Source organism: Mustela nigripes, chromosome 16 (assembly GCF_022355385.1).
Source record: "Mustela nigripes isolate SB6536 chromosome 16, MUSNIG.SB6536, whole genome shotgun sequence".
Classification (NCBI taxonomy): domain Eukaryota; kingdom Metazoa; phylum Chordata; class Mammalia; order Carnivora; family Mustelidae; genus Mustela; species Mustela nigripes.
In genome coordinates, this window is record NC_081572.1 from 21,994,877 (window position 1) to 22,020,697 (window position 25,821).

At 40.7% G+C, this 25,821-nt stretch overlaps 2 protein-coding genes across 7 annotated transcripts in view; one reads left to right on the forward strand and one right to left on the reverse strand.

Moving 5' to 3' along the window:
* Nucleotides 1-4,582, reverse strand: part of CDK12 (cyclin dependent kinase 12) — a 96,355-nt gene extending 91,773 nt beyond the window's left edge. For all 6 annotated transcript variants that reach the window (XM_059379844.1, XM_059379846.1, XM_059379843.1 and 3 more), the window contains exon 1: nucleotides 2,939-4,582. In XM_059379844.1, coding sequence (XP_059235827.1) covers nucleotides 2,939-3,987 — 1,049 coding nt within the window. In that variant the 5' untranslated portion in view covers nucleotides 3,988-4,582. The remainder of the gene's footprint in view (nucleotides 1-2,938) is intronic.
* Nucleotides 4,583-12,346: 7,764 nt separating this feature from the next.
* The window catches only part of MED1 (mediator complex subunit 1), a 29,102-nt gene continuing 15,627 nt past the window's right edge, over nucleotides 12,347-25,821 (forward strand). The window contains exons 1-7 of the mRNA XM_059380697.1: nucleotides 12,347-12,574; nucleotides 15,084-15,190; nucleotides 19,456-19,534; nucleotides 22,023-22,077; nucleotides 22,179-22,311; nucleotides 23,006-23,034; nucleotides 25,506-25,577. Of these exons, the coding sequence (XP_059236680.1) occupies nucleotides 12,550-12,574; nucleotides 15,084-15,190; nucleotides 19,456-19,534; nucleotides 22,023-22,077; nucleotides 22,179-22,311; nucleotides 23,006-23,034; nucleotides 25,506-25,577 (500 nt within the window). The 5' untranslated portion in view covers nucleotides 12,347-12,549. The remainder of the gene's footprint in view (nucleotides 12,575-15,083; nucleotides 15,191-19,455; nucleotides 19,535-22,022; nucleotides 22,078-22,178; nucleotides 22,312-23,005; nucleotides 23,035-25,505; nucleotides 25,578-25,821) is intronic.

Consider the following 25,821-nt stretch of genomic DNA (forward strand, 5'->3'; position numbering starts at 1 on the left):
CAGTCTGTCAAATAAATAAATAAAATCTTTAAAAAAAAAAAAAGAAAGAAAGAAAATCTGATATTCCTTTAAAAAAAAAATACAGGTCATTATTGGAATAGAAGTACTCAAAACAGCAATAACAATATATATATGAACATGAGAATATACAATGCTGAAAATGGTTAAGTGGATTTATCAAACTAATACATCTCTTGTAAATAACTGGATGAAACCAGAGGTTTTCTCTCACTGAATTGGAGCTGGGATAAAACTACCACCTCTGCTATCCCAGGATAAGATAAACTTCTGAAGTCCCAAACACTAAGTAACGTCAGAACCACATGCTCTAAATACTAGTTTCTTTAATCATTCAGCATTACTAAATCTTTCTAAGGAACTCTGCTACACACCCTTCAATTTCTGAACAGAAGCTATTGTTAATAGAACATTTGATGACCATATACGTATGGCATTTTTAGTGATACAAATGCTATATTGACAGCAAGATCCACTCTTCAAGCAAAAAAAAACCAACGGGGGAGGCGAGGTGGTGAGAGGAGACAACCAACAGGTAAATGCAGGCAATAATAAAAACTGTTCTCAAAAACAAGTGTCTATTCCCCCGAATTCAGTTAGGTTCTACCCATCTGAAAAGAAATTGTTACCATTAATCACTATTAATTTGGAGGATGTCAAGACATTGAATTTCTGGCAAGGCATTTTCAGTCTTTTAAATGATATTGCTTGTTTAATTTTGACTGTGTCTCCCAAGGAAAATAACAGAGATACCACAGAAGGGATCTGTATGCTCCACTCTAAGAAATTTTTGTATTCACTGTCTGGAAGTCCAGTGAATGAGAAAAAATCTGTAGTGCACACATACAAACATATAATGCTCTCTAAAACCCAACTAAAAATATGCGTGTTGACTCTAAAATTATGTTTACATATTGTGTCCTATGCTATCATACTGTGTCTCCAATTCTTTCCTGATTTACTTTTTACCATTACTGCACTAGTTCCAATTAACTGAGTAGAGGAAGAGAGAACTTGCAATATGAATCCACAAGGAATCACTGCAAAGCAAGTTCTTTCTGAAAGTCATTCTAGTGTTCTAGTCTCAAGTGCACTTCCATATTCCCAAAACTCATGACAATAAAAATTCTCCAAACAGCCTTAATGAAACTACTCCCTCAAGAAAACAAGTATTCTGAGAATATTTCTTATGTTCCCTTAAACGACTAAGCTACTTTACAAATTAAAACACTTAAAACATCCATTTCACTGTATATAAATTTTACTCTTACCCCTTCAAAGTCAACTCCAGCTAATGTTATACACAACACACTAAAATGCTTACAGTGAATATACTGATGTTTGCAATTTGAGATGAATCAGAACAAAAGATGGATTAATGGAGAGATGGATGGATATGATAAAATACATAGCACACATTAATTGTAGAATCTAGGTAGTACATATATGGATTCTCACCATAATTCTTTCAACTTTTCTGTTTGAAAAATTGTGATAAAATGGGAGGTTTAGGGGTGAGGGGAAGGACTAAGGAACTTTTAGACCCTCACAGCTAAGAACTCTGCAGTTTGATTAATTCAAACTAATTTATGAATAATTATCACTTTAAGTCAGCAAAAATTACTCATACTGACATGTAAAAGAAATGCATGGATTTTTACTAATTAGCATAATCTCTCCCCTAGTATTCAACATTTCCTCACTCATAAGACAGAATTTACTGACTTGCACCACGTAACCAGGAACTGTGCTATACACCTCTTATTTACTAGCTAATTTAATCCTCACAACTACTCTCAAAGTAGGTAGTTATTATTCCCACTTTACATATGAAGACACATTTGCAGGGAGAAATTAAATTATTGCCACAGTTCACAAATCAAGATCAGGATTCCACTCAGGTATAACTCCAAAACCCATCTTCTTTTGTGGACAAAGGTGAGTCCACAAAGAAACACATCTTATCATCTAATAAGAACAGTTTTCAGTAGTAATTAATCTTAACGATTAAATTTCAAACTAACCTGCCTTTTTTGCTAAAATATGGTAAAGGCACTATTATAATTTTATTTTTTTTTAAAGATTTTATTTATTTATTTGACAGAGAGAAATCACAAGTAGGCAGAGAGGCAGGCAGAGAGAGGAGGAAGCAGACTCCCTGCTGAGCAGAAAGCCCGATGCGGGACTCGATCCATACTATTATCATTTTAGAGAAAGACTTTGAAAATTGCCAGTGGTCACAGGGTAGGTAAATGGTGATGCTGTTAAAAAAAAAAAATCGAATTCTCCTTAGAACCAATTTTTGCTACACTATATATCAATAAAAGGAAAAAGGACTAAACAGCTGAATTTCCACTAGAAACATCAGTTAAAAGACAAGAGTTATCAAAACATTGTCAATTACGAAATAAACTTACAGCTTTGAAGACTCAGTGGATAGCACACGCACAAATGATAGACGACCTAGGCAAACAGCTTCAAGATAATGCAAATGAAAATTTACAATTTCTTACATTTCCAGTCAGGTCTAAAGCATGAATACCAAGGTGATTTAAAAACAGTTAAGATAATGCAACAGAAAAAGCTTGATAAGCTCTGTTATCAACCCTGTGTATTCAATAAGCTGGAGCTTTATTTTTCTAACAGGAGCTTACAACTGAAGATCTCACCACTGGAAGAACCTACCTTTAGCAGTTTTAGGTATGCGAACTCTCCACTTCTCAAATTCTGTGTTAAGAGAAGACCAGATTCACCTACTTGAATAGCTAACCAATAGCAAGGTGTTCCAGTCCACGAGGAAGACTGGGGGCTTCAACAAAACATTAACAAGACTGCCAGTTCCTGATGACCCAGCCTAGTAAGAGTAAGAAAGGGCTATATATATTTCTAAGTAAGAAAGGGCTATAGGCAAAGAGCTCACCTGGGGAGCGGACTCCGACTCAAAGACCGTTTGCTCATGAAAGGGCTGCTGGACCGTCTGCGACCATAGGGACTGGGTGATCTCCCACTGTAAGAGCCACTCCTTTCATAGCTGGAAGAACGTCTCCGACTATAGGGACTCACAGATCTTTGTCGTCTACTGTAGGGACTGGGTGACCGGGTGCTGGATTGGTAGGCGGAAGGCTCCTTGTAAGGAGGGCTAATTGACTGCCTTCTTGAGGTACTTCCAGGACTCTTCTTGTAGGAGTCGTAATTACTAGAAGTGTGAGATCTTGGGGGACTAAGGTCATAATCTTGGCCATAAGAAGCTCCTGACGGGCTATCATCTTGCTTGGGGCTGTCAGACCATTTCCTATGAGGACTCCTGGATCTCCGTTTGGGGCTGTCCACTGTTTTGTAGCTTTTGGGTGTTTCCCTTTTCCGATGACTTTTACTCCGGTCTTTGTGCCCAGACTTCAACTCACGTTCTTTCCGGGTCTTCTCTTTATGGAGTTTGGATGACCTGGATTCTTTGTTGCTGCTGCTTTTGGATATCTGTGCCTTCCCATAGTCCTCATTCTCTTCATTTGAACGCTTTGAACTTCCTGATACCCGGTCCTTCATTGATCCCGATTTGCTGGAGACTTCCTGGTTTTTTTCTTTTTCTGTTTGTTTAGTTTTTAGTAAGTCCCGGGAACGTCTGTGCTGGTGGTGACGATGTTTGTGCAGGCGGTCACTCCGATCAGTCCCACGACGTTCATCATTCTCCCTCCTGTCCAGTTTGAAGGCCATGTCATCAGAGAAGGTATCTGAATCAGAGCTGATGTCATCATACTCCACCAAAGGCTTGATAATTGTACCCAAAGGTGCTGCTTCGGGGGTCACTAACCCCATGTCTTTGGAGTGCTTGGATTTATGCCGCTTGTGCTTCGACACCAAGCGGTGACGCTCTCTGCTGTTGGAGCTGCCACCTCCCGATGACGGCTGCAAAGTTCCAGAAGCTCCTCCACTCCCGTCCTTCTTGCCCCCATGTCTCTCTGGATTGGGCATTCCCTTTCCCCTAGCCTCAAAAAGGGGAAAAAGTTCCCCAGCACTCCAAAAAGTAACCCCCACCCTCCCCCCCAACCCCACGCCTACCAAAGCGCCCCTAGAACGGGGTGGGGAGGGAAGGGACGGTAGTCCAGGCTCCTCCTCCCTCCCGACGCCTCAGCACCCTCCTACATGAGGTAGGGGGTGAAGGAGCCAGAAAACAGATGAGAGTTCCTCAGCAGTGGAGTTGCGAGACAACGGGTAGCTGCTCAAGTCTGTTTCCCCTCCTCCCCCCGCCGAGCCAGTCCTCAGGCCCGGGCGCCGGGGAGGTCGAGGAAGTAGGAAGCCGACGGCCTGGGGCTGTGGGGCCGACTTCGGCTCTGGGGCCCTGTGAAGACTGCGCGGGCCCTTCCCCTACCCGGTAGCCCGGCTCGGGGCGGCTTCCTGTCGCTGGGGTCCCGCGGCCTAGATGCCTCACGCCCCCTTTGTCCCTCGCTCCTGAGAGAGCCCCTCTTCTTGCCTCCGCCTCACCTTAATGCCTCACACACTCACTCGCTCCCTCACACAGACTCAGTCACACACTAGGTTAAACCGAAACGGCACTTGGCGGGGGGAGGGGGCAAACCCAGGAAATACCGCGAGAATCCTGAAGACTCTCGCGGTATTTCGTGCTTCCCTTTCACCTCTCGCCACGGCTTGTTCAAACAACGCGAGAGTAGGTCTTGAACAAGAAACGCGTTCCGCCAGATTCTCGCGATAAGCTCCCCGCTCTCCGTTTGAGCAGAGCTTTATTGAAACGGCGGTAGAATTTTTTGTTTATTCAAAACTTTATTGGTAACTCATTGAACAAAAACTCCCAGGCTCCGGCACAAAACTAATTTTGCATGCTTTATGACAACTCTTTTAACTACCAGTATGAAAATATTGTCAACGGGACAAAGGGCGAGTGTGGAGACACTTCAACCCAAGTCCTTAAGTATTAACAATGCCTCCTTCCATAGCGTACACTATGCGCCTCATCTCTAATTCTCATACTACCCTGCAAAACGCGATCTCCTCTTCCCTATTTTACATATAAGGAAACTCGGAGTCACAGAAGTTAAATAACTTACGATAACAAAGCTAGTCCAGCAAGTTCCAAAAACGAGATTCAAATTCACGTCTAACACGAAAGCACAAGCTCTTAAATAGTGTGGCACTTGCTCTCTCCACTGTTCAAAATCTTGAAAACTCATCACCTTTTCGGATTGTCTGTAGCTTTTCTGGAATCATTTAGCCTTTTATCTTCACACAGAAGATTATAATTACGAACAAGTAGAACATAGTATTCATGAGCAAGAAAAAAATAATATCCCGCCCTTCATATTTTACTTTTCAGAACTTTGCACACATTATCTCATTCCATCTCCACAGTCATCTGAATGGGATTGTATATGTGAGGAAACTAAGGCACCAAGGACTCAAATAACTTATCCAAAATTCTTCATTCATTTATTCATCAAATTTATCTATGAGACTTTACAGCCCTCCTCTGTGAAATAGTGTCCTTTCTCTAAGGTCATCAAGCAAGATATAGAGAAAATATTCATACCACAAGATATAAGATGATTAATGTCATAAGAATGAGTCAGAGCACTGCAAAGGTTCTAAAGGAGGATGAAAGTGTTAAGAAAAAGTTTTATAAATGTAGGGCATTTGAATAGGATCACGAAGATTAAATGGGATATGTATAACTAAAGTGGGAAGACCAGGGTCACATGGGTGGCTCAGGTCATGATCCCAGGGTCCTGGGATTTACCCCTACATCCGGCTCCTTGCTTGACAAGGAACCTGCTTCTCCTTCTGCCTACTGTTCCCCCTGCTTGTGCCATCTCTCTCTCTTTCTGATAAATAAATAAATAACTTTTTTTTTTTTTAAATGGGAAGATTAGCCAGTAAATTAGGGCCCAGAAATTACCCTGAATATAAGCAGAAGAATCCACTCTCAGAATCACTCCTGGAAAATGTTCTTGTTGGGGAGCCTGAGTGGCTCAGTTGCTAAAGGTCTGCCTTCCACTCAGGTCATTATCTCCCTATCCTGGGATTGATCCCCACATTGGGCTCCCCGCTAGGCGGGAAACCTGCTTCTCCCTCTTCCATTCCTCCTGCTTGTGTTGTCTCCCTTTGTAAAATAAATAAAACTTAAAAAAAAAAAAAAAGGAAACAAGTGCTGACAGTTAAAGAGGAAAAAAAAAAAGGAAAGAAGATTTTCTTGTTGCTTTTGGTCACATGGGTACCAAAAAGAAAATTTTTTACCTAGATGTTTGAGTCCATAAACATTTGCTAAAAATGAAAAAGGTAATATTTTTAATTAACCATGGGAGGAACTTTAATGCCATTAAGAAAAAAAGGATTGACATAAGTGCTGGAACTCAGGTATAGACATAAGTACTGAAACCATTCATTGCTGCAAGAGAGCCTGGATATAAAAGTCTCCACCAGTGTCTGACATGATGGCCAATGGGATGACTTAGCAATCAACTAGATGAAATGACTGAGCCACCTTATCAAACACTGGCATGAGTTCAGCAAAATCACTCTGATTTTTTATGTATTCTAAATGAGATTAAGTTTTGACCCAGGATACACCCACACCCATGGTAAAATGGAAAAATGGGAACAGCAGAAGGAATTAATGGTAATGTGTCAAATGAAATCTTGAATAAAATTCATCTAAATTAAACAGTAGTTGAGGGGCACCTGGGTGGCTCAGTGGGTTAAAGCCTCTGCCTTCGGCTCCAGCTCAGGTCATGATCTCAGGATCCTGGGATCGAGCCCGGCATTGGGCTCTCTGCTCAGCAGGGAGCTTGCGTCCCTTCCTCTCTCTCTCTGCCTGCTTCTCTGCCTACTTGTGATCTCTGTCTGTCAAATAAATAAATAAAATCTTTAAAAAAAAAACAGTAGTTGAAACTTTCTTAATTATTGGTTACCTATTGAAGACTAGAGACTCCTAATGAATGAATGAATAAATGAAGATTTTACTGAATTTTTCTATTTCTATAGTACTGTTCAATTTTCCACAGAACTCTTTTAAGTCTGTCAGTAGATATCAGTTGAACAAAAAATCCAGTAAGGTGGCCAAGATTGGTATTACTACATCCATCTACTAAAGGTTAAAACCGAGACTCAGGAGTTGGAATACACTTCCATAAAGTGTAGGAAGGGCCAGGAGCAGGGAAAGCTCTTTCTTTAATCTTAGACCAGTACTCTTTCTATTGCAGTACACTTTCTCTTTTTGGTGGATACATTTCTACTCTAGTCTCAATAATCTCTAAATAAAGCTGGGAAAAAATTTTTACTCTAGGAAATATATTTTGTCCAAGTGTTTAAATACAAAATCAAGTGTAAACTGCAGAAATTTGTCCAACAATTGGTGAAAATAGTGCTTTTTATAAAATAAGGTTGCTTCACTCTACAGAAAAACTTTGAACTGAGAAATTCCAGGACTGCACGTGATTAGCTTTATTTGCATGACCTCCTAGGACAGGAAGTCAGGGCAACTTTATGAACCCCACGGTAATCAGTTAGATGAAGGCTATACTTTCCCTGTAAATTCCTTAAAGCAAGTCAGAAAGCGTCTCTTTAGGCTGTACTCAAGAGGAAATATTTAACTAAAGTCAATAACTCCCCCAACCCTGCCCCGGATCAATTTATTAGTTTAGATTTTAGGTTTAAAGAGTCCTGTGAAATCTCCCTCAAAGCTTAGTCATTGGGGCACCTGGAGGGCTCAGTCATTAAGCATCTGCCTTCAGTTCAGGTCATGATCCCAAGGTCCTGGGATGGAGTCCTGCATTGGGCTCCCTGATCAATGGGAAGCCTGCTTCTCCTTCACTCACTCCCCCTGCTTGTGTTCCCCCTCTTGCTGTGTTTCTCTTTGTCAAATAAGTAAATAAAATCTTTTTTAAAAATTTAGTCATTTAAAATTTGACTAATGTCCCTTTTTTTAAAAAAAAAAAGATTTTATTTATTTATTTGATAGACAGAGATCACAGTACGCTGAGAGGCAGGCAGAGAGAGAGAGGTGGAAGCAGGCTCTCCACTGAGCAGAGTGCCTGATGCAGGGCTCGATCCCAGGACCTGAGCCGAAGGCAGAGGCTTTAACCCACTGAGCCACCCAGGCACCCCTAATGTCCCCTTTTTGCCATATACAAAGACTGCTCCTATGTGCACCTTGAATGATTTTCTTGTTTAATGACACGTCTCTCCTTTCTTTACTTTTGGAGTACAAATTATTCAATAATGTCATTTTATCCACATTTTCAGATGAGAAATAACCTCTTATTCTGTTCTGTAACCAAATTTTGGTAAAGTTTACTTTATTTTCAAGCTTAGAAGCTTTAAAATTACCTAGCTACACTTGGTATAGACATTATTGTGTACAGTTTCCATGAAGAAATGTAGCTGTATATCTAATATTGATATTTTGGGCACAACAATAAATTAACGAAAATTTGGGGGTATTGATTATTGTAACCAATCATATTTTCAGAATTCTAAATCAAGTGAGTCCATCTAAGTTTGGGGCTGTGTTTGTATTACCAGTTCCTACCTAATACATAAGTATTAGGATTCCATCGATGCTTGTCAGCATTTGATTTGATTTGATTTGATTTAAAGATTTTATTTATTTATTTGACAGACAGAGATCACAAGTAGGCAGAGAGGCAGGCAGAGAGAGAGGAGGAAGCAGGCTCCCTGCTGAGCAGAGAGCCTGATACCCAGCTCCATCCCAAGACCTGAGATCATGACCTGAGCTGAAGGCAGAGGCTTTAACCCACTGAGCCACCCAGGTGCCCGCTTGTCAGCATTTTAAATATGAATTATCTTTCAGGGGTGCCTGGGTGGCCCAGTCGGTTGAGGATCTGGCTCTTGGTTTCAGCTCAGGTCATGAACCCAGGGTCGTGGGACTGGGCCGTGAGACGGGTTCTACACTCAGTGGAAAGTTGGCTTGAGAGGATTCCCTCTATTCCTCTCCCTCTGCTACCCACCCCCCATTTGTGTGTTCTTGTTCTCTTTCTCTTAAATAAATAAATAAATCTTGAAAAAAATAAATATAGGGTGCTGGGTGTCTCAGTCCTTAAGCATCTGTCTTCGGCTCAGATTATGATCCCAGGGTCCTGGGAGCCCCCGCATCAGGCTCCCTGCTCAGCAGGAAGCCTGTTTCTCCCTTTCCCACTCTCCCTGCTTGTGTCCTCTCTCTTGCTATCTTTCTATTTCAGATAAATAAATAAAATCTTTTAAAAAATAAATATGAATTATCTTTGAATATTCTCACTTGGATAAAATGCTCTCTGTACCTCAATTTTAAGGTTGCTGGATTTACATTATATAATATTTGGAACACACTTTTTTTTTTTTTTAAAGATTTTATTTATTTATTTGACAGAGAGAAATTACAAGTACACTGAGAGGCAGGCAGAGAGAGAGAGAAGGAAGCAGGCTCCCTGCTGAGCAGAGAGCCCGATGTGGGACTCGATCCCAGGACCCTGAGATCATGACCCGAGCCGAAGGCAGCGGCTTAACCCACTGAGCCACCCAGGCGCCCCGAACACACTTTTAAAAAAATATTTTATTTATTTATTTGAGAGGTAGCAAGCAAGAGAGATGGAGAGCTAGTAAACACAAACTGGATGAGGGGCAGAGGCAGAGGGAGAAGCAGACAGTCCGATGTGGGGCTCAATCCCAGAACCCCAGGATCATGACCTGAGCTGAAGGTGGATGCTAAACTGACTGAGCCACTCAAGTGTCCCTGGAACACATTTTTATATTAAGAGTATTTATTGATTATCTGAAATTCATATTTAACCAAGTGTTCTGTATTTTATCCAGCAACCCTATCAATTTATCCCAATAATATGCACTCTCTGACATGTAGGGGCTGGGCTAGGCAATGTTATTAGACAGTAGTCTAAGAAGTGGACCAGGTTAAACCTTCCTGGAGGTAGCAATCTTTTTTTTTTTTTTTAAAGATTTATTTATTTATTTGACAGAGAGAGAGATCACAAGTAGGCAGAGAGACAGGCAGAGAGAGGGGGGAAGCAGGCTCCCTGCTGGAGCCCAATGCGGGACTCGATCCCAGGACTCTGAGATCGTAACCTGAGCCAAAGGCAGAGGCTTAACCCACTGAGCCACCCAGGCACCCCTGGAGGTAGCAATCTAACAGGGAAGATAGGCATTGAACCATCATGTACTTAATACATTTAAATGGCGAAAGTGCTATTAAAGAGAAGTTTGAGGGGCACCTGGGTGGCTCAGTCAGTTAAGCATTGGAGTCTTGATTTAGGCTCAGGTCATGATCTCGGGGTTGTGAGATCCAGCCCTACATTCGGCTCTGCGCTCAGTTTGGGGTCTGCTGGAGATTCTTTCTTTCTCCCTCTGCCTCTCCCCCAACCTTGCACACGCAGGCACATATATTCTCTCTCTCTCATATAAATAAATACCATCTTAAAAAAAAAGAGAGAGGCTTGAACTAATGTAACAGAGGACTTGATAAGTCAGGGGCTAGAGAAGGCTTCTCTAGTCTAGAGGAAGACAATTGACATCTGAATAAGAAGACCTTAGTGACATGAAGGGGTCAGTTGGAGGTAAGTTTCTTATAGCACTTAAAAAGTCCTGTTCAGGGGCGCCTGGGTGGCTCAGTGGGTGAAAGCCTCTGCCTTCGGCTCAGGTCATGATCCCAGAGTCCTGGGATCGAGCCCCCCACATCCGGCTCTCTGCTCGGCAGGGAGCCTGCTTTCTCCTCTCTCTTTGCCTGCTTCTCTGCCTACTTGTGATCTCTGCCTGTCAAATAAATAAATAAATAAAATCTTAAAAAGGAAAAAGAAGTCCTGTTCAAACACACTGGGAGAGAAAATAGTGCAGGGATTTTCTTTTCTTTCTTTAAAGATTTTATTTATTTGACAGAGAGAGAAAACAAGAGAGCACAAGCAGGGGCAGGAGCAGAAGGAGAGGGAGAAGCAGGCACCCCACTGAGCAGGGAGCCCAATGCAGAGCTTGACCTAAGGACTCTGAGATCATGACCTGGGCCAAGGCAGATACTGAACCAACTGAGCCACCCAGGTGCCCAGAGTGCAGGAATTTTCTGCATGAGAAAGGAGGCTAGCATGGCTGGGGACTGACAACGGAAAAGGAGGTGGGTCTAGCAAGGTTTTGTAAGCCCAGTAAAATATTTGTCTACTGGGCCCAAGTACAGTTGTAGGTAGGCAGTGGGGATTCAGAAATGAAGGTCAAATCCTGCCCTAAGAACCCCACTACATGGTGACTAACGGGAATGAGGATAAAGAGGAAAAGGTAATAAATAAAATTTTCAAATCCTACTTTCAAGGAGCACGGTTATAGATATCTCTGTGGTAGTAAACATGTTCCCAGACACTTAAAAGATTTGCTATTAAATTTACAGTGCTGTGCTTGCTCTCCTGATCTGTTGTTATCTGCTGAAATATTTTTGGAATGTATTTGAATAACATTTTTGAAATGTGGCAAGTCTGAGACTGAAGAGTCAGTAGAGATCCACCACTTAATATCACTGCAGGGAACTAGGTAAAATCCAACTTCATCGCAGCTATTTTCAAAGACGTTTGGAAAAAGAACATTAAAACAAAACCGAACAAGACTTGACTATGTTAAGAACTTTCACCGAATACTAGCTTTGTATCTTAGCCAGCTTCTTCAGTTGCAGTGACAACAAACTTCTCAGTATTACTCCAGATTTCTCCTTGTGTGGATTTACGGAAAATCGTACTGTGAAGTACAAACTAAATTGATTTTTTTTTACTGTGATTACAAAATAGGGACACTACCAATTGTGATACACCTTGGTATATAATTAAAACCATCTGATGCCCCTAACTGCTACAAGTTTACCTTAATCCAAAAGTAATCCTAATACCAAATCTCCCAAATCTTCAAAAAAAAAAAATTGGCATTGTGTGAGAAATATTTCTGAAGTTTGATTAAAAAATTAGGAAATGGGAATTAAGTGAATTGGGCTGGTTTGGAACGTCGGGTTACAAAGAGCCAGTATCATTTTAGTTTTTCCATCTAGTATCTCAAGAAAGCATATTATCTTTAATAAAACATATCTGATACCAATAACTAGTCCTTCAGTAAAGAGATGCCGGGATTTTAATTTACAAACTCCTTTGCCATTCCGAAGAAGAGTAAAGCGCCTACGGACATCAAGTACCATATCTAGATGCAATGTCTTGAAACAACCGAGAGCTAAGGAAAGGCGTGATCGGAAAAATCTCGCGAGAAGCACCGCATTCACTATTTTTCGCGATATTTTGGTGCCCAGCTTTTTTCCTATGTCTCGCAGGATCACGGTTAATCTCGCGATATTTGGGAAGTTCCGTTGGGAAGATGGCGGCGGCCGGGAGCACCCTTCTCTTCTTGCCGCCGGGGACTTCAGACTGAGCCTTCCCGGGAAGAGTGGGGACGGCTTGTGCCCTGCGTCCCGGGAGCCCGAACCAACTTGGTTCCCTCGTTAGTGGTGGGGAAGGGCTTATCCTCTTGTGTAGGACTCAGTACCTCCCCACCGTCAGGATGAAGGCTCAGGGGGAAACCGAGGGTGAGTGACTTGAGGGGGAAAGCAGGGGGCGGGACACAGCTTGGGGGAGCCAATCTGTGAGAAGAGCTGGGGGAGCCGATGCTTCCGCGAGGGCAACGCTCACGAGGTCGTGGAGTCCAGGAGGCGGGATAGCTTCTGACTGTGCCTTCTTTGGTGATCGAGGGCTCTGACTTTGGTGTGATGGGGGCTCTCAAGTTCTGTGAAGGTTTCCTGCTTAGCTAGGGACAATCAGTTGGGCCTCAGGAAATTTTTAGCCTAAAGTTGATGGAAGACCAGGCGAATGAATCTAAAACTTGCTTACACCTCGTAGGTGTCAAGTATTGGAGGGTGTTTTGGTATGAGTGAAATGATTAGGATCTCGTGATTTTAAAACCCACTAGTTTCATAGAATGTCACAATGTTCAGATCTTGTATCACACTGTATATTTGTAAAATGCGTTGCTTTTCATCCTTTCAATGGCTGTACTAACTCACAACTTTTCTGTGGAACCTTACTTAGATTCTCTGAAGTTCTACACTCTTAAATGCTTCCTTAGCATTTTGGATATAGATCTGTAAATAAGGATCACTGTATTAATGTTTACCCATCGGTCTTCTCCACTTTCAGCTTTGTTAGATCAGGGAGCTTGCCTTACTCATCATTGTGTAGTCCCTGGCACAAAAAGTGATAGAGCATTCGTGTAAAGTAACTATCATCAGGCTTTTTGAGGAAAAGGGGGGTGGGGAGTATATTTTAAAGGAGAGGAAGAAGAAAGGTTTACTCCTTGGGTGCGCGGGATTGGTGAGTGTAAAATGGAAAATGGATGAGGCAGAAATTTTGTCTAATTTGCCCATTACTGTATTCCCAATATCCCCAACATATAAAATAATGCTTGAGTGAGTGAGTCTTGAAAGTGGAATTGTCAGCAATGTGTCCAAACCGTAAGCTGGCTGAAACAGCCTCCAAACTGATTTTCCAGAAGATGAGGACATTGGAGGAAGGAATTTGAATCTTGATTTAGAAAATGTCACTACCTTGACTGTGATTGCTGATATTCTATTCATCTTTCTTTCTTTCTTTTTTTTTTTTTTAAGATTTTATTTATTTGACAGATAGAGATCACAAGTAGGCAGAGAGGCAGGCAGAGAGAGAGGGAAGCAGGCTCTTCGCTGAGCAGAGAGCCCGATGTGGGGCTCTGTCCCAGGACCCTGGGACCATGACCTGAGCCGAAAGCAGAGGCTTTAACCCACTGAGCCACCCAGGCGCCCCTCTATTCATCTTTCAATGCCAACATCACCAGTCATCTTTTCTGTAATATCCCCAGGACTGATACTGAACTTTTCCTTTTTTGCATTTCAATTGTAATGTGTCTGTTTTTAACACCGTATCTCATTTTTGCTTTCTGTGATGGTTATTTCCACTTTAACATATGCACACCTCCTCACAGATACCATCTCAGGGGTATTTTTTTTTTTTTTTTATTGCCAGTGGTCTCTAGAACAGGTTCTCATTTATACTAAGAAGTATAAGAATTAGAGGAAGGATAAACTGTATTTCAAAAGTAAAAATTTTAATTAAAACTAATTCAATAAAGTAATACAAATTCAAAAATAAAAAAATCAACTAAATTTCAGTCATGAAAATTATAATTCAGAAATAAAAATTAGGAGGGCTGGAGAGCACAAGGGTTGTTCAGTCCAGGAAACTGAGGACTTTTCTACCTTTCTCTAACCTCTGCTGGAAACTCATCTTTTAGTCATTGACATATTCTGTATCCATATAGTTCTAGTTTGATTTCAAACTGGAAAAATTAAAATGGCAAATATAGCCTGTTCTCTTTCTTTCTCTCATTCTTCCTTTCTGTCACTCTTTCTTTCTTAGATTTTATTTATTTATTTGACAGACTGCAAGAGAGGGAATACAACCAGGGGGCATGGGAGAGGGAGAAGCAGCTTCCCGCTGAGCAGGGAGCCGAATGGCGGGGCTCCATCCCCGGACCCTGGGATCATGACCTGAACCGAAGGCAGACGCTTAACGACTGAGCCACCCAGGCCCCCTACAGCCTGTTTTCTTGATAATACTTATACACTGATCTCTTAGAATTATGTTAAAAAATTAAGAAAGTCTGTATTTCATATTGAAAACCAAATAACTATTGGAAGGCCACGTTCAGATATATGCTCTACATATATCATGCAAGGGATTTCATGCATTATCATGTAATGATTTTGTCACTAAATGTAGTCTTAATCCTGAAACATAATTAGAAGTGGTTCTTTTTTTGGCTTTCATTAAAAGAACTGAATAGAAATCAGTTATATTTTGTAGTGTTCATTTGATTAGACCCCAATTTCTGTGTCTTCTTGTTATTAAAACTAAAGTATTTGTATATTTTGAAGTAAATGACATTAAAAAATATTTTCACTGAGTTTGTTACCAGGATGAAGTATGTGGGGTTTTTTTGCAAGTAGAATTGTGAAGGGTCTTAAAAGAAGAATTTCTAATGCTGTTTTCTGATTTATATCGTAGAGTCGGAGAAGCTGAGTAAGATGAGTTCTCTCTTGGAACGTCTCCATGCAAAATTTAACCAAAATAGACCTTGGAGTGAAACCATTAAGCTTGTGCGTCAAGTCATGGTGAGGATTACGCTGGTGGATAAAGTGTCATGCTTAGATAATTATTTAATAAGCTAAGCTCCCTGTGTAGATTTTTTTCCAGATTAGTTATTATAGTATGTCCTCAGTTTTTTGTCTATTTGTTTAAGAGTGAGTGTGATACCGTGAGAGGGCAGGGCGGTGCGAAGGTGGGAGTTTCAGAGAGAGAGGGAAAGAGAGAATCTCAGGCATGCTCTGTGCCCAGTATGGAGTCTGATGTGGGGCTTGATTTTTTTTTTTTTTTAAGACTTTATTCATTTATTTGACATGGAGAGAGATCACAGGTAGGCAGAGAGGCAGGCAGAGAGAGAGAGGGAAGCAGGCTCCCTGCTGAGCAGAGATTCCCAATGGGGGCTCCATCCCAGGACCCTGAGATCATGACCTGAGCTGCAGGCAGAGGCTTGACTCACTGAGTCACCCAGGCTCACCCCTGTGGGGCTCACCCACCCCTGTAGGGCTCGATTTTATGACCCTGAGATCATGACCTGAGCTGAAATCAAGAGTCAGACGCTTAACTGACTGAGCCTTTCAGGTGCCCTCAGCCACTTGATTCTTTTTTTTTTTTTTTTTTTTTAAGATTTTATTTATTTATTTGACAGAGAGAGATCACAGTAGACAGAGAGGCAGGCAGAGAGAGAGAGAGAGGGAAGCAGGCTCCCTGCTGAGCAGGAAGCCCGATGCGGGACTCGATCCCATGACCCTGAGATCATGACCCGAGCCGAACGCAGCGGCTTAACCCACCGAGCCACCCAGGTGCCCCTCAGCCACTTGATTCTAATGAGATGGTGATTTCATTGTATCTGTACTACTAATAAGAGTTTGCAATTGATTTTTTTTTTTTTTTTAAGATTCTATTTATTTGGTGGAGGGGAGCTGCATAAGCTAGGGGAGCAACAGAGGGAGAGAGAGAAGCAAGCTCTCTGCTGAGCAGGGAGCCTGTTGTGGGTCTGGATCCTAGGACCCTGGGTTCATGACCTAAGCCAAAGGCAGACGCTTAACCAACTGAGCCACGCAGGTGCCTTGGAGTGGATTAAAAAAAAAACAAAAACAAAAACAAAAACGGATTTATTTAGTTTAGAGAGCTTGTGAGCATGGGGAGAGTGGAGGGGCAAAGGTATAGGGAAAGAGAGGTTAGATCATGATCTAACCTAAAAGCAAGAGTTGGATGCTTAACTGACTGGACCACCCAGGCACCCCTAGAGTTTGCAGTTGATTCTTTTTTTTTTTTTTTAATTTTATTTATTTATTTGACAGAGAGAAATCACAAGTAGATGGAGAGGCAGGCAGAGAGAGAGAGAGAGAGAAGCAGGCTCCCTGCTGAGCAGAGAGCCCAATGCGGGACTTGATCCCAGGACCCTGAGATCATGACCTGAGCTGAAGGCAGCGTCTTAACCCACTGAGCCACCCAGTCGCCCCTGCAGTTGATTCTTAATTAGCTTCACCTGTTCACTCTAACTTTTCCTCTATAGTACTACTTCTTGAGTCATTTACCATTATGGGGAGCTCTTACATGAAAGTTAAGTGGAAGATGGTGTAGGGACTGGCTATTAAAAGTTCATCCATATGAGTCCAGTGGTAGTCAAATGATGTAGGAAAACTTTACTTCCTTTTTTTTTTTTTTTAAAGATTTTATTTATTTATTTGATAGAGAGAGAGAATTACAAGTAGGCAGAGAGGCAGACGGGGTGGGGGGCGGGGGAAGCAGGCTCCCCACTGAGCAGAGAGCCTGATGAGGGGCTTGATCCCAGGACCCTGAGATCATGACCTGAGCTGAAGGTAGAGGCTCAACCCACTGAGCCATCCAGGTGCCCTGGAAAACTTTACTTCTATGATTTGACCTGGGCGATGCTTATATGGATGTGTTCACTTTGTGATATTCATGGAGTTCTTCACTTAAAATTCATATACTTTTTTATACATATTTTACACTTCAATGAAAGTGCCCCCTCCTCCCTACCAAATCTTACTTTGGATCTGGAGTAAGTTAAGTTTAGTAGATTTATTAGTGTTTAAAATGATCATATCAGTATAGCCCTAGCAAAAGAACTAAATTTGCTGTCAAAAGGCCTATATTTGAGGTATTTACTACCTGTGTGACTTTAACTACCTATGTGAACAAATTATTGACACTCTGAGTTTCCTCATCTGAAAAGTAGAGGCGCAGTACCGTTTACTTTTCCACATAGTTTTGTTGTAAGAATCAAGTGAAATAATGGATATTATAGTTTGTGTTGCCAAAAGATTTCTGTAGGAGTGCTTGGGTAGCTCTATGGGGTGAGCATCTGCCTTTAGCTCAGCTCATGATCCCAGGATTGAGCCACATGTCAGGCTCCCTTCTCCCTCTCCCTCTACTTGCTGCTCCCCCTGCTTGTGCGTGTGCATGCTCTCTCTCTCTCTCTGTCAAATAAATAAAAATCCTTAAAAAAATATAAAATATTTCTGTAACTGTAAATTTGAGAAATGTATATGTATCTTCTGGCTGAGGATTATGTACATAGAATGTGGCTTTTTGTTTGTATTATTTTGTTTAATGCCTTAAATAAAAGAATGGCGGTTTTTCTAGTCTGGGGATTCAGAGGTTGTCATTTTTATACTACCAGGTAGCCATATTCTACTTTGAAATACGGTCTGTAAATGATATTGTCATTAGAGAGACATTATGAGATAGAGGAATTCTAGGTGGTTCCTAAAATCCTCTCATGGGGAACCAGTGTCTGGTTTGGTTACCATAGCTTCCGCTGTCTACTCACTTTGCATATTCAGATACCTAATTTTTTTTAATACTTTTTTTTTTAAAGATTTTATTTATTTGACAGAGACCACAAGTAGGCAGAGAGGCAGGCAGAGAGAGAGAGAGAGGAAGCAGGCTCCCTGCCAAGCAGAGAGCGCAATGCGGGGCTCGATCCCAAGACCCTGGGATCATGACTTGAGCCGAAGGCAGAGGCTTTAACCCACTGAGCCACCCAGGCGCCCCACCTAATTTTTTTTTTTTTTTTAAGATTTTATTTATTTATTTGACAGAGATCACAAGTAGGCAGAGAGGCAGGCAGAGAGAGAGGAAGGGAAGCAGGCTCCCCACTGAGCAGAGAACCCGATGTGGGGCTCCATCCCAGGACCTTGGGATCATGACCTGAACTGCAGGCAGAGGCTTTAACCCACTGAGCTACCCAGGCGCCCCTCAGATACCTAATTTTATTGGTGTATTGAGATTTTGGAAGTTTTCAACAATTGTCATAATAACAAAATGTCAGTAGACTAAAATGGAAATCAGATTGTCCATTTATTAGTTTACCACAGAGGGTTTATCTTTCCACTTAACAAAATATTGGTATTCACTGTCCAGAGCAACCCCTTATCTATTCAAGGTACAAGGGAAGCCCTGTTATTAATTCATCAGATGTTTGTTTTATGAAGATGGAATGAGAACAAAGAGATGGATTTAGGGCATAGAAAAGCCTGAAAAACTATTGTTGTATCATAAAACTTTTCACATTTTTAGGGACTGGAATGTTGTGCAGAGAGAAACTTCTTTGGATAGGTTTAGAAAAACTGTCAAATCTTTTGCTCTTTGGGAGTCCCTTTTTCTAGACTACACATTTTGTTTCTTAGAGTCAGTCTAATTTTACTGAGGTCTGGTTTTATTAGATTACATGTGAATCACCTTGTTAGATTCGGGAATTTCCAAATATCCTGAGCCACGTCATTTAACTGACTAAACTAAGGATGTAGTTACTTTTGCAGGAGGCTGATCTCATTTATTATATTTGATTCTTCCTAATTTTTGAAGATTTTATTTATTTATTTGTCAGGGAGAGAGAGAGTGAGCACAGGCAGACAGAGTGGCAGAGGGAGAAGCAGGCTCCCTGCGGAGCAAGGAGCCCAATGCGGGACTCGATCCCAGGATGCTGGGATCATGACCTGAGCCGAAGGCCGCTGCTTAACCAGCTGAGCCACCCAGGCGTCCCTATTCTTCCTAATTTTTGATTCTTCCTAATCTAAAATAAGGTCTGGGCATACCTTTTTCTACCTTCATATATATGGATATGGAAGTATCCATGTTTATGAACTTTTCTTTGTGGATGAATGGATAGAGTAAAAGAGGTCTATAGATTATCTTGAGTATATAGAGTATATAGACTATAGCATTTGGTCTATGGATTATCCTTAAACATTACTACTAGGAGAAGTACATTTACCTAAAACACTGTTGACTTCGTTAATTTCTACCTCAAGTGTTTTCTTAACAGGAGAAGAGGGTTGTGATGAGTTCTGGAGGGCACCAACATTTGGTCAGCTGTTTGGAGACTTTGCAGAAAGCTCTCAAAGGTTTGTAATACGAAATATGCTTTGAAATATATTTTTGAAATATGCTCTCTTAAAATGTCCAATATAAAAAGATTGTTTTATACTTAATAGAAGAAAAGTAAGTTGAGATAGATCAACTTTCTATGTTAGGTATTACCCTTGCTTTCACTATGGAGTTGAGATTAGCTCTTACCTGAACTTTTTTTTTTTAAAGATTCTATTTATTTGAGAGAGAGTGAGAGAGAGCATGAGGAGGGAGAAGGTCAGAGGGAGAAGCAGACTCCCTGCAGAGCTGGAGCCTGATGCGGCACTTGATCCCAGGACTCCGGGATCACGACCTGAGCCAAAGGCAGTGGCTTAACCAACCAGGCGCCCCTTCCCTGAACTTTTTAAAAAAATATTTTAATTATTTGCCAGAGAGAGAGTACACACAAGCAGGCAGAGAAGTAGAGGCAGCGAGAGAAGCAGACTCCCTGACGAGCAAGGAGCCCGATGCGGGACTGCATCCCAGGATCCTGGGATCATGACCTGAGCCGAAGGCAGCTGCTTAACGAACTGAGCCACCCAGGCGCCCTCTTACCTGAACTTTTGAAAGATTTTTTTTTTTTTAAGATTTTATTTATTTATTTGACAGAGATCACAAGTAGGCAGAGCGGCAGGCAGAGAGAGCAGGGCAAGCAGGCTCCCCTCTGAGCAGAGAGCCCGATGTGGGGCTAGATCCCAGGATGCTGGGATCATGACCCGAGCCGAAGGCAGAGGCTTTAACCCACTGAGCCACCAGGTGCCCCAAAAGATTTATTTTTGATCCATCTTGGAGGCTGGTAGAGATTCAAAAGTTAATGATGCTTTATAAGATAGCAGGGAAAAGTTCTTTTTTTCCTTCACATGTTCTCTTTTAATTAACTCGGTAAGAAGATGGACATTTCAACTCTAATAAAAGAGTTTTACATTGTTTATGGACAGTGTTTTCAGGGAAGGAAATAAAATTTAAATCATGAGCTTGAATATTCATACTAGTTCTGTGTATTTTCAGGGAAAAAATTAAAAACCGATTTTACTCTGATCCATCACGAATGAACCTGATTCAGTTGAATATTGTTTTTTTCCCCCCTTGGGTTTCCTTTGAAATCTCGAGTCTGAGAGTGGGTTCCTACAGCCTTCATTGCCCCTTCTAACAGTTCCTTCTCTAATGGTTAATAATCCTTGTTTAGTTCATCAGAATGTAGAGGATCCCACATTTGCTTCTTCCATCTCAACACAGTGTCTCAATGTTGAAAAACTCTGGTAGCCCTTCCCAGTCCGTGGAAATGACCATAGTATACAGAGGCAGAAGCTGGTATTTTTTTTTAAATTGTGGTAAAATATACATAACATAAACTTCACCATTTTAACCATTTTAAGTTATAGTTGAGTGGCATTAAGTACATTCACATTGTGTGTAGCCATCACCACCGCTATCCATCTTCAGAACTTTTTCATCTTCCCAAACTGAAACTCTGGACTCATTAATAACTTCTTTCTCCCTCTCCTCAGCCATTGATTACCATCATTCTACTTTCTTCAAGAATTTGTCTACTCTGAAAAAAAAAAAAAAGAATTTGTCTACTTTGAATACCTCATATAAGTGGAATCAAACAGTATCTGTCCTTTTGTGACTGGCTTTTCAGTTAGCATACTGTCTTTAGTGTTCATACATGTTGTGGCATGTATCAGAATTTCCTTTTTTGAAAAAGCTAAATAACATTTTTATGTATATACATTTTATTTCTTCATTTCATCCTTGAATGGACGTTTGGTTTGTTTCCACCATTTGGCTATAGTGAATAATGCTGCTATGAATATTTTAACTTTTCAAAAAAGATTTTATTTATTTATTTGTCAGAGAGAGAGGGAGCACAAGCAGGAGGAGCGGCAGGCAGAGGGAGAAGCAGGCTTCCTCCTGAGCAAGGAGCCCAATGGGGGACTCGATCCCAGGACCTCAGGATCATGACCTGAGTCCAAGGCAGGCAGATACTTAATCACTCAGCCACCCAGGCAAACCTTGAATATTTGTTTTAATGCTGGTTTGGTTTTGATGTTAATCTTCCTTACTCTAGTGTGAACAGATACATGTGTCTTTTTGAAGTTAAAGATAACTTATCCCAAATGAGCAATGCAGAAGGGAGAGGAGAAAGGTCCAATAGTTTTCTCAAATAGAGGTCTTTTTTTAAATAAGCCCCCCCAACAAGGGGCTCAAATTCACTACCCCAAGATCAAGAGTCACATGCTTTACCAACTGAGCCAGCCAGGCACCCCTCAAATAGATCTTTTTTTTTTTTTTGACCCTTATTACTGCCTAGGTCATAGCTGAGTCTTACTAATGAACTTGTACAAATTATAAGCATTTGAACTATTGAATGTAACGGCTTGGAGGGATGGATATAATCCTTAGGATGTTTCAGTCTTTGAAGAATAAAATTTAAGTTATTTGGAGCATTTTGGTGATTTCCCTTTTTTTACCCTTTCCTAGTAACATCTTTACCAGCAATGACTGACCGCTTAGAGTCTATAGCAAGACAGAATGGGTAAGTAGTCTATCTTTGGTAGAAGTATTTAACTTAGTGTTGACTTTGGGTGGCTTTATTTGTGTCTTCTATTAATTTTTGTTTTGATTTGTTCCTGCTAGACTGGGCTCTCATCTCAGTGCCAGTGGCACTGAATGTTACATCACGTCAGATATGTTCTATGTGGAAGTGCAGTTAGATCCTGCAGGACAGCTTTGTGATGTAAAAGTGGCTCACCATGGGGAGAATCCTGTGGTATGTGTTGTTGATATTTCACTGGAATCTGTGGGGGTTTACTTAGGGACATTAATTTTAAAATGAATTGTTGGGGTTTGAAATAGCTTGGGTTTAGATTTTTTCATGAGCCACTGTAGCGATGGTGTGATTGGCTATAATACCCATAGCTCTAGAATTTAGAATAACATGGGTCCATCTCTGACATCATCCAAAGGCTTTGACAAGTGGAGACACTAGAGGAACGCTTTCCATTTCATATCAACAAACATGAGCCGCAGTTGAACAACAGGTGCTGGGGATACAAAGTTCCTTAAAATTCCTGTCCTCAACAAGCTAATAATCAAGGACAGATAATCTTACACATAACTAACGTCTCTGAAAAAGCCTGTAATAGAGATGAATGTTTAACGTGTGTAACCAGTTGAATATGGACCCTAAGGATGGCATTAAAAGGAGGTCCTAATGTTCTAAACAAGCTATTGAAAGTTGATTTCTTTATAAACTAGATCATATATTTTGATCTTTAATTTCCCACCCCACCCCTATGGTTTACTAAGTAGGAAGAGATGCTTTTTGATATCTTAATATAAGGATTTTCTGTAGTTTTAATGTTTTTGTTATAAAGCATGTGCTTTAAAAAAAAGAAAAATTTTTGATGTCTTCAGACGCCTTAAAGTAGTTTAAAGTTTTAACATGATTTCTTTAATTTCAGAGCTGTCCAGAACTTGTGCAGCAGCTAAGGTAGGTAAATGACATTTATATTCTGATATTGACAGTGCTCTTCTTTATAGCTAGTCTTGAGGCCTATCAGAAGTTACTCTTCTGAAGAAAATATTTATTTTCTTGGATCAGGATTTTTCAGAGTCTGTATTTGTTCACCTTCAGAACTGACTTACCTTGGGTTCTTTTTTTTTTTTTTTTTTAAGATTTTTATTTATTTATTTGGCAGAGAGAGAGATCACAAGTAGGCAGAGAGGCAGGCATGGGGTGGGGAGCAGTCTTCCATACTGAGCAGAGAACCCAATGGGGGCTTCATCCCAGGACCCTGAGATCATGACCTGAGCCGAAGGCAGAGGCTTAATCCACTGAGCCACCCAGGTGCCCCTTACCTTGGCTTCTTAACCTGCTCCATCTATCCCAGGGTTTTTCAGCATTGGTAGCACTGACAGTTTGGATTGGAAAACTCTTTGCTCTAGGGGGCTACCCTGTGCATTGTAGGATGTTTAACTGTGTCCTTGATCTCTCCCCACTATTTGCCAGTAGTATCTCCTGACGTGACAATCAAAAATATGTCAATATTTTCATATGTTCCCTGGAGGACAATCACTTTGGGTTGAAAACTACTGATCTAGCCTCAAGAATTCTGTGTGCAACAAAAATAAATAGAACCTAATTATTGAGTCAGAGAAGTCTTTTGAGAAAATTGAGTTTATACCACGGAAAGAACTTTTTCATTTTGAGAAAAATTGTTTTACGTTTAAGGTATATGTGTGATAAACTCCCATCATAGAAGTGCCAGACTTCAAGAGTTTCTTAGTAGTTGATGGTATTTCCCCCTGGGTTATCCTTTTCTTTTAAAGATTTTTATTTATTTATTTGACAGAGATCACAAGTAGGCAGAGAGGCAGGCAGACAGGGAGAGAGAGAGGAGGAAGCAGGCTCCCTGCCGAGCAGAGAGCCCGATGCGGGGCTTAATCCCAGGATCATGGGATCATGACCTGAGCCAAAGGCAGAGGCTTTAACCCACTGAGCCATCCAGGCACCCCTATCCTTTCCTTTTAAGTCGAGTAGAAATTTACTTTCTGGGATTTTGAGAAAGTCATGATATCAATTTTATGTCTTAAATACAGCAAAGTTTTTAGATACTACCTGGAGATGGCTTAAGATGTTAATGTTGAGGAAATAAGTTTTATACTTGGCCTTTGCAGTAATCATTTTGATGTATTCATAGCCAAATGTGCCAAATTTGAGCCACTTTTTAAAAGTTGGCAACATAAAAACAGCCCTTTTATGAGTTCATTGAATCAGTTAAGTCTAGCAAAGGTATGTTGCCAGAATAGTCCAGAAAGCCAATATTTCTGGTTCTAATCTGAAGTTGGAAACGGCACCAATTTATGAATTGGTGGTGTTCTTAAGTTAATTTGTAAGTATGTTTTGAAGTGGGAAGCTCAGAAATAATATTAGCCTTTACATGCTATTTTTAGTCACTTGGTATAGATAATGATTTTAAGATAGGGGGTATTTTGGGCACTAAGTGTTCAATTTTTGCCTGACCAAATATCTGACACTGTTAGGGCAATTTAGCTTTCAAGAGACTTTTTTTTTAGTTTGAAAAAAGATACAGAGAATTAGAATTGTTGAGTTGTGTTGTGTTGGATTGCTGAGCCTGCCCACAGAACCCAATTGACTAAGAATCCAAGCCTGAATATTGAGTTCTAGGATGCGAGGGGTCTAAGTAGTAGTTTCTTTTTCCTGGAGCAGGTCTAGTCATACGAACATTTTGTGGTTTGCCTCCATAGTACTCATCTCCTTTACTCTAGGTCTCCTCCCTCTCTCCAGGTGTTCATTTTCCTCTCTGCTTTTAGGTTGCCGAATACATTCATGCAAGTGTTCTATCTTCCCTATTTATTTATTTCCATTTCCTTTCCAATCAAAAATTTGTTTTCCTCATGACATCCAGTCATCTTAGTTACATATAAGGGGAAAAGAAAATGATTTATTTCAACCAAGTCTCATTGGTTAGGATTGAATTATTGGAGCATATGAATTAGTAGGTCTTTTTGACTGTCTTTATAGTGCTTACAAGTACCTTCTCTAGATAAATGGGATAGAGAAAGGAAAGCATTTCATTTTCTTTTTTTTTTTTTTAAGATTTTATTTATTTATTTGTCAGAGAGAGAGAGAGCACAGGCAGACAGAGTGGCAGAGGGAAAAGCAGGCTCCCCGCAGGGCAAGGAGCCCGACTCAATCCCAGGGCGCTGGGATCATGACCCAAGCCAAAGGCAGCCGCTCAACCAACTGAGCCACCCAGGCATCCCAGCATTTCATTTTCTTTTGCTACTTTTGATTGACTCTAGAAAACTTTGGGGAGAAAAGAGCAAACCAAATTATTAAAATTAGTTTTAGGTAGCCATGATTTTTGACGCTTTGCATTAAGATTGAGTAGTAATTGTATGTTTTATTCTCTTCCCTCTCCCCCGAACTCCTTATAGGGAAAAAAATTTTGATGAATTTTCTAAGCACCTTAAGGGTCTTGTTAATCTTTATAACCTTCCAGGGGACAAGTAAGTATTTTTAAAATTTTTTTGCTTTTGTTGGAAAAATCAGTATAGATGTAAAACCATTTTGTGCTTGGAAATTTATCAAGTCTTCTGCCCTATCTTATTTGTGATTTCTTTTCATACTGACTACCTATAGCTTCCAACTTTATATCTTTTGAAGGTATTTGAAGTAAATAATTTCTGTATTAATGGATATAATGCTAAAAGAGACTAAATCCTTGAGATGTCTTCAACATAGTGATTTTTA